Genomic DNA, 8022 nt, shown 5'->3' on the forward strand with positions numbered 1-8022 from the left:
TTAGTAACTTTTAAGCCCGTTATCTAAAAATATCCATAATTTACGATGTATTTAAAGATTAGTCATTTCACCCAAACTTCAGGATTAAGTATCTTGAATTTGGAATTCAGGACTTAGTGTCCTGAATTTTTGAGCTGCTAATTTAAAATTCAGGACACTTTGTCCTAAAATTCTGAACTATTAATTTAAAATTTCGGACATAAGATTCGTATTTCTGGACACAATTTTTGAACTTTAAGACACGATGTCCTGAAGTTTGAACTTGAGGTTTAAACTTCAGGATGTTGTGTCTTGAAGTATGAGAAAATTAAATAATCTTTAAATATATTATAAATTGTGAATATATTTTAAATCGCAAGCTTAAAAGTGGCTTCGTTTCCACCATAGAAGTTGGACCAAAGAATTGATCTAAACTAGTTTGGTCTGAGTTTTGGTACCCTCTCTATTGGGTAACGTGCTTTGATACTGGGCCAGACCATACAAATTATTTGACTTAGGCCTTTAACAAGAAGCCCAGTTTAAGTTATAAGACAATTTTTTCCACCTATAAGACATTCATTCAAACAAGGAAGTTGCGGACAATAAATTAAAATCGTCGAGAAATTCCGAACTGAAGTGCTAGAATATTCCAATCAGGAGGACCTGCCACTATTCAGTGCAACACGCGGAGAGAAAGTTGAGAGATGTCGTGTTTGGCATCTTGCTGCGCGTCATTGACATGCGGACTCTGCACATCGGTGGCGTCAGGTGTGACCAGGAGCTCAGCTAGACTTGCTTATTGTGCCCTATTTGGTGTTTCCTTGATCGTCTCTTGGGTTCTCAGAGAAGTCGCTTCTCCTCTCCTCAAGAATTTCTCATGTAAATTATCCTCTTTTTTCTATCTCTTTTTAACCTCTTCAAACTGTTTTATGTTAGCTTTTATGGCTTGATTCAAATTGTTGAATAGCCGGTCGGATATCTTATTCTTCTCCGCCTTCAAAATTTTAGTTACTATTGGGACGTAGCTGGTAGTACTTAAGCACTCTGACTTATACACGGTATAATTGATAGTGGAAGAAAAATATTATAGTAATGATAAAAAGTTAGTTTAACAGGAAAGTATCGCATCAGAGTTCGAAAGTGAAAATATTTATTGAAATTGAATTTTGGAAGGTGTGAAAATTATAAGAAATTAAAATAGCGTCAAACATTTTGGAATGTTCCAAAATAGAAAGAGTACAGTATAAATTGGAAAGGATGGAGTATTAGGCTTCAGGCTTCTGGCAATTAGGGTTGTGATCTGTCCTTTCACCTTTAAGTTCCATCTTCAGTTGTATTTAGGACAGAATCGTAAATGATAAAATTTGCATTTTGCTATGGCAAAACTATCCTGATTTTGAATGTATTTATATAGTTACGCAGGTTCTTTAGGAGAACATTAGATTGTAGTTCTCTGGGAGACCTTTCTAGCTGTTAGGGATTGTTTGGTAGGAGGTATAAGAATAGTGCTGAATATGGTGTATTAGCAATGTTAGTATTAGCTGGGATTAGTTATGCTGGCATTAGTTATATTGAGATTATTTCTTATCCACTGTTTGGTTTGGTGTATTAAAGCACTGCATAATTTCTTAAAAAATTAGTTGTTTATAAAAATACCGTCCACATTCTTTAACTTTGTATACTTTGAGGGATTTGTGGGGCAATTATGTCTTTAACCATGCTTATGCAAGTATTAAGAACTCGTGCATTGCTAATACCATGGTTTGTTATGTACTCCCTCCGTTTCAAATTAAATGAGTTAGTTTGACTCGGCACGGAGTTTATGGAAAAAAAGAAAGACTTTTGATATTTGTGGTCTTAAAAGCTTAAGGGGTAAAGCTTTGTGGGGCCATGACTTTTATGTGGTTATAAAAGCTTCTCATTAAGGGTAAAATGGGTAAAATGAGGAGTTTAAATTTGAATTATTTTCAAATTTAGAAATGTGTCATTTATTTTGGAACAGACTAAAAAGGAAAGCACCTCATTTAATATGAAACGGAGGGAGTATTAGTTATACATAGGATAATACTAAATAGGATGTATAACTAATACAAGTATTAGTAATGCATAAGTTAAAAAAATGCACTCCCTCCGTTTCAATTTATGTGAACTTGTTTGACTGGGCACGGAGTTTAAGAAAAAATAAAGACTTTTGGAATTTGTGGTCCTAAACAAGTCAAAAAGGGGCCCGGAGTATTTGTGTGGTTGTAAAAGCTTCCCATTAGGGGTAGAATTGTAAGTTTAAGCTAAATTGTTACCAAATTTAGAAAAGGGTCATCCTTTTTGGAACGGACCAAAAAGGAAATAGGTTCACATAAACTGGAACAGAGGAAGTACCAAACAAGGAATTAGTAGTGTACAGAGCTAATGCTTGCATTATATTTTCTAATAGCACCTACCAAACGACCCCTTGAAGACATAATGAAGTAAACTACAATGTGCTCTCTCTAGCAGCTTAAGCATGAGATCGGTCACACGCTTCACTAGCAAGCCATAGATGCCACTCTTCTTTGCTGATCAGTGTTCAGCTTTACATGGTTCACTGACGACTGCATGCAAACTATTTGGGGTACATGCTATGCTATTTGAGGGCGAAGTGGTTTCATATTAATAGGAGAAGATATAAAATGGTTGCTTCGGTTACTGGTTGTTTTGTTGCTTTGCTTCTAGTTGATTCCTTCTCTAGATTTTTCTTTCCTTAAGTAGCTCTGCCGGATGCATCCTGCTTTCTATGAAGGGACTTAGAAGGAGGAAGTTCTACCTGATATGGTACTCAAATGATATATACTCCCAAGTATACTTGAGATCTTTCAAAGCATGCTACTTCAGTAAATGAAGATACAAACTTAAGAGACGATATTATGCTTTTTCTCCTGTTATGACTGTCCTCTTCAATTTTCACATCACACTGCACCTTCTAGGTTTTATGATTTTTTACAAAGTTTCCTTCGGTAAAGAGTTGTATCTGGTAATGGGTTCGAGCCGTGGAAGCAACCACTAATGCTTGCGTTAGGGTAGGCTGCCTACACTCTACATCACACCCTCTGGGGTGCAGCCCTTTCCCGGACCTTGCGTGAATGCGAATGCTTTGTGCACCGGGCTTCCCTTTTTTCTCCTTCAGTGAAAAAATGCTAATGTGATAATGTATCTTTGGTAGATGATGATGGATTTGACTTTTAATGAAGTACTGAAACTCCAAAAGAATCAACTGATTTGAAAAGAAATTAGCTAATTAGAAAAGTACTCCTTCCTTGCCAGAGAGCCTCCAGGACAAGGAGGCAGCGGTCAACCACCCACTTTTTGATTTATTTGTATTTCTTTATTGAGAGTAATATTGCCAAATAACTTATAATGTTACAGGTTTTGATTGGAAACGCTGGTTAGGAGGTATCGTTTGGAAACTATAGAAAAGCACATCAAATTAAATAAAAAACAGAGGAATTGACTGCAAATTGGACCTCCTTCTATATATATCTGGCTAAAAGGAAATGTGTCAAAAATTAGTAGTTCTTTGCCAGGAAAAAAGGAACAAAGAATTGATGGAAGTTTAACTCAAAATTCTTTTCAGATTTCTTTCTGTATCTAAATCTGTTTTGTCTCTAAATAAGCCAATAGTCCAACTGAGATATCTGTTGAGATCCCCCATATTATTCTTGCTACTTGTTGTTTTACAATGATGAAAGTAATACTTGCATTTCTTGCTAAGTCGTTCATATGTTTGTTGGTTGTAGGGATAAACACTTCAGACAATTACTCGAAGGAATGGTTTCAAGCACAAGCTGTTCTTCGTGTCAGTTTGGGGAATTTCTTGTTTTTTGGACTGCTTGCACTTATAATGATTGGTGTCAAGGATCAAAATGATAAGCGTGACTCGTGGCATCACGGTGGATGGGTTGCGAAATTGGTGATCTGGGTGTTGCTTGTTGCCCTTATGTTTTTCCTGCCTAACGGTGTCATAACAGTTTATAGTCAGTTCTATGCCCTTAAACTGAAATAATTTAGTAGTCAACATTTAAATCTTTTTTCTTTTTTAAGTACTGAAATTAATCTAGTACTCAACATTTAAATCATTTTTTTTAGTATGACATCTACATAAAATCATCAACTGTCATTTTATATTCTCCTTTCAGAAGTTACAAGACTAGGGATTTCAATTCTGTCAGATCTACCATACCTTAGAAAGATTTTTCTTCAAAATTACCAGATAATGTCCCTATGAAACATAATATTGCGTAGCAAGTACATGATGAACTGAATATCAACTAGGTAAAGGAACTGGCATGTTTTGACAGTTCACATTTTTTCCAGTTCATCCAGTGTTGTCAAAGGCACGCTTAAGCCCTGAAGCGAGGCTCAAAACATGTTGAGCGCTTCATCTCGCTTTGCGGGTGCTTCAATGTCGTCATCAAGGCTCTAAGGCATACTTTTCCTTGCCAATAGCTTAATCTTGAAGAGGCGACACTAAACAATTAATATTTCACTTTATCGTAATTCTTTTTCAATTTCTTTGTCCAGATATTTGTTATTCACACTTATTAGTCTTGGACTACACATGCATATTTATATATTTTCTCAATTTGCGTCTTTCTTCATTAAAGCCCACGCTTTATTTATGCTTTCATTAAAGACCTAATGGACCTTAGAGTTTTTTGCGCTTTTCACCTTTGATAACACTTAATTCAGCTTTTTACCATTTTTTTACCACTGTTTTTCCAGTTTACTTCTTCCAATAAGTGCACTCTCCTCTAGCTTGTGGGTTCAAAATCCTGTTCTATTTTTTTATATTGTGTCGCTTCTTTAGTTCAGATAGTTAACTGTCAATATTTGTATTTTATTTTCATCTTACCTGATTGGTTTTATTTTCTGCCTTTGCAGGTTTTATTTCGAAATTTGGGGCAGGGTTGTTTTTGTTAATCCAAGTAATAATACTGTTAGATGCTACACATTCATGGAATGATTCATGGGTTGCAAAAGATGAACAAAAGTGGTTGGTTCAATTTCTTATCTTTTTTAATAATTTTATCCGTGGACCTTTTTTTATCTTTAAAAGTTTGACATATTTTGTGCAGGTATATTGCTTTACTTGTGATATCTGTGGGATGCTATATTGCAACATTTGCTTTTTCTGGAATCTTATTTATGTGGTTCAATCCTTCTGGACATGACTGTGGACTGAACGTGTTCTTCATTGTAATGACCATGATCCTTGCATTTGCATTTGCTGTTATTGCTTTGCACCCAAAGGTAAATGCTCTCTCTGCTGATGCTGTTTTATTCACCTTAACACTTCTGCTCTGGAGGATAACTTTTTAAAAATATTGAAATGCTTCATATGCATTATGCATTACGAAGTCGATTATCTCTTGCGGATGACATGCATATACTTATATGTATAGGTCAAACATTTCCTTTAGGGTTATCTGCCTATTCTATGCATTCAGAAGAATCACTTGTGGTACCTAAATCTTTTTCTTTTGTGTTTTTACTTATACTAATCAGCTTTCTCCTTTAACTATGTCCAGGTAAATGGCAGCCTATTGCCGGCCTCTGTGATATCTGTTTATTGTGCTTATGTTTGCTACACCGGTCTATCTAGTGAACCTCGAGATTATGTCTGCAATGGGCTTAACAAATCAAAGGCTGTAACAACAAGTACCCTTGTTCTTGGGATGCTTACAACTGTTCTCTCAGTTCTATATTCTGCTCTTCGTGCTGGATCTTCAACTACTTTTCTCTCTCCTCCGTCTTCTCCCAGATCAGGTACTAAAACCTCTTTTACTATTTCTTCTGCAGCTCAGTGAATGACTTAAGATTTGTAAACCCATTTTCTCAATTCATGAAGATTCCTGTGATTTCCCTATCCAAAAAAAAAAAGATTCCTGTGATTTGTCTGGTTATTTTGTCCCTTCCCCACAATGTGGGATATTACGGGGTATGTTGTTGTTGTTGTTGTCTGGTTATTGTCAATTTTGACTATAATGGGTGGTGATGACTTTTAGGAGAAGCTGTTATGGTTATTGTCACAGTGTATTCTCCTTCCCTTTTTATTTTATTTTGATAACCTAGGTGGAATATTGCTTGTGCTTTCTTAACAATGGATCTTCTAGCATGTACTACCTGTTGTAGCTGTGTTTATGTGCCTAGGTGAATTAAGATGGTGAAATTGTTACTCAAAAGCGGAAATATACTCGTACAGAATAGTGGAACATACCCATTGTTTCTTTCAAGTAACAGTACTCTAATATTAAGCGACATTATATTAGTACATCAGACCTCACACAAGCTGTTGTGATCCATCCATTCATGAGCAATAGTCATTGAAAGTCTTGCCTGTGATGCGGCTGATATCTTGCTGTAGAATTTCTCTATCTGCATATTTTACGCAACTTCACGAAAAATTTCTTGACTAGTACCAATCTTCTGTTATAGGTGAGAAGAAATCCCTTCTTGCTTCCGAGGAGCTGGAATCTGGGAAAGGATCAGCAGAAGCACGGCCAGTGAGCTATTCCTACTCATTCTTCCATCTGATATTTGCTCTAGCTAGCATGTATTCTGCAATGCTTCTTTCTGGGTGGACTAGCAGTTCTGAGAGTTCAGACCTAATCGATGTTGGTTGGACATCTCTTTGGGTTCGCATATGTACAGAATGGGTTACTGCTGGACTATATATTTGGTCCCTTGTGGCTCCATTGCTCTTCCCTGACCGGGAATTCTATTGATCCTTATATAATGAATCAGTATGTAGTGTTATCTGTCTTTGTTAATGTGTGTCTTCAACTTGTATCAAGCTTGTTATGTAAATATAAAATGTCAGTGGTCCTACTGAAAGACCAAGATGTAGTTGTATGTATCTACAGATAAATGTAATACTAGTATTTTGTATCTAGCTTTGCACGTACATCATACTTGCTTGAAATAAAATCCGGAGTAGATATCAGACTATGCCCCCCTCCCCCACCCCCCACCCCAAAAAAAAAAAATCTCACTCCAGCTCTTGGCTTTTTTTTTTTTAGGGAAACTTACACAAATGTCCCAAATAAATCTCAATTTACCAACCTCTAACCATTAGTCATAGACTTACCAAAACTAGTCAACAAAAATTGAAAACCAAATAATAGGGTTCTTTCTCTCAAAGAATTACATGCAAAAATTACCTTCCATATTTTTAAGCGTGATTAGCAACATTAGATACAAGACGGAAAGGAAATTTCATGGATGGAGTAGCACATAAGGTGATGAAATACAAAAATCTATACAATATTCCAAAAATCTAAACAAAAAAGGAACTTTTTCAATGGGTATAGTTGAAATTCATTGAAAATATATAGATAAGTCAATACACAAAATTTGAGGAAGATTGGAGGTGATTTGGACTGGTTTTGTATCAAAATTCGTAATTAAATCGAGTTCAAAAAAGTCTTCTGCGACACATGTATCAAACATGTATCACACACACAGGTATACATGGATATACATGTGATACACAATTGATACAAATATGATACATATGTGATACACAAATGATACACAATGTGATACACATATCATTTTTTTTCATGTTCAGCTTTTACTTCGAATTTTCAATTCAAACCACCTCAAAACTTCACCAAATCATCCCAAAACTGAGATTCAAGCTCCTTAAGTTGTGCCCAATCTATTCTAATAACACCCACTCAAAACAAAGCAAAAATTTGATATTTTTTTGCTACAAATAGCTAATTGGCTAATTTGGCTAATATTAGTAATATTTTATCAATTGGCCAATTTTTGTAATGAGCTACTTATAAATGGACATAGCTGGTAATTTCCCTTTTTTTTTTATCCCTTAGAGGTCCAAGTATTGGGAAAATAAATAGTTTGCACTCTATACACGTTCTGAAAAGTCATTTATAGCCTGTTTGGCCAAGCTTCTCCCATCCTAGAAGTATTTTTTTTTCTTTCAAAAAATATGATTATTTTTTTCAAAGTTGAAGTGTTTGGTCAAGTTTTTGAAAGAAAAAAAAA

General features: G+C 35.4%; 1 protein-coding gene across 1 annotated transcript; it reads left to right on the plus strand.

The window, feature by feature from the left end:
* Positions 1-565: 565 nt before the first annotated feature.
* LOC109243884 (probable serine incorporator) lies at positions 566-6913 on the plus strand. The gene is made up of 6 exons (XM_019410895.1): positions 566-858; positions 3750-3986; positions 4894-5005; positions 5088-5262; positions 5541-5778; positions 6448-6913. The coding sequence occupies exons 1-6, from the start codon at positions 684-686 to the stop codon at positions 6735-6737; spliced, it is 1227 nt and encodes a 408-aa protein (XP_019266440.1). The 5' UTR covers positions 566-683; the 3' UTR covers positions 6738-6913.
* The last annotated feature ends 1109 nt before the right edge of the window (positions 6914-8022 follow it).

The sequence above is a fragment of the Nicotiana attenuata genome, unplaced genomic scaffold (genome assembly GCF_001879085.1).
Source record: "Nicotiana attenuata strain UT unplaced genomic scaffold, NIATTr2, whole genome shotgun sequence".
NCBI lineage: Eukaryota > Viridiplantae > Streptophyta > Magnoliopsida > Solanales > Solanaceae > Nicotiana > Nicotiana attenuata.

What these genes read in the sequence shown, in the direction of transcription:
- LOC109243884 (XM_019410895.1), top strand. Translation starts at nt 684, where the DNA reads ATGTCGTGTTTGGCATCTTGCTGCGCGTCATTGACATGCGGACTCTGC. An exon ending in CGGTGTCATAACAGTTTATA is followed by an intron (nt 3,987 to 4,893) that starts GTCAGTTCTATG and finishes CTGCCTTTGCAG; the next exon opens with GTTTTATTTCGAAATTTGGG. An exon ending in GCAAAAGATGAACAAAAGTG is followed by an intron (nt 5,006 to 5,087) that starts GTTGGTTCAATT and finishes TATTTTGTGCAG; the next exon opens with GTATATTGCTTTACTTGTGA.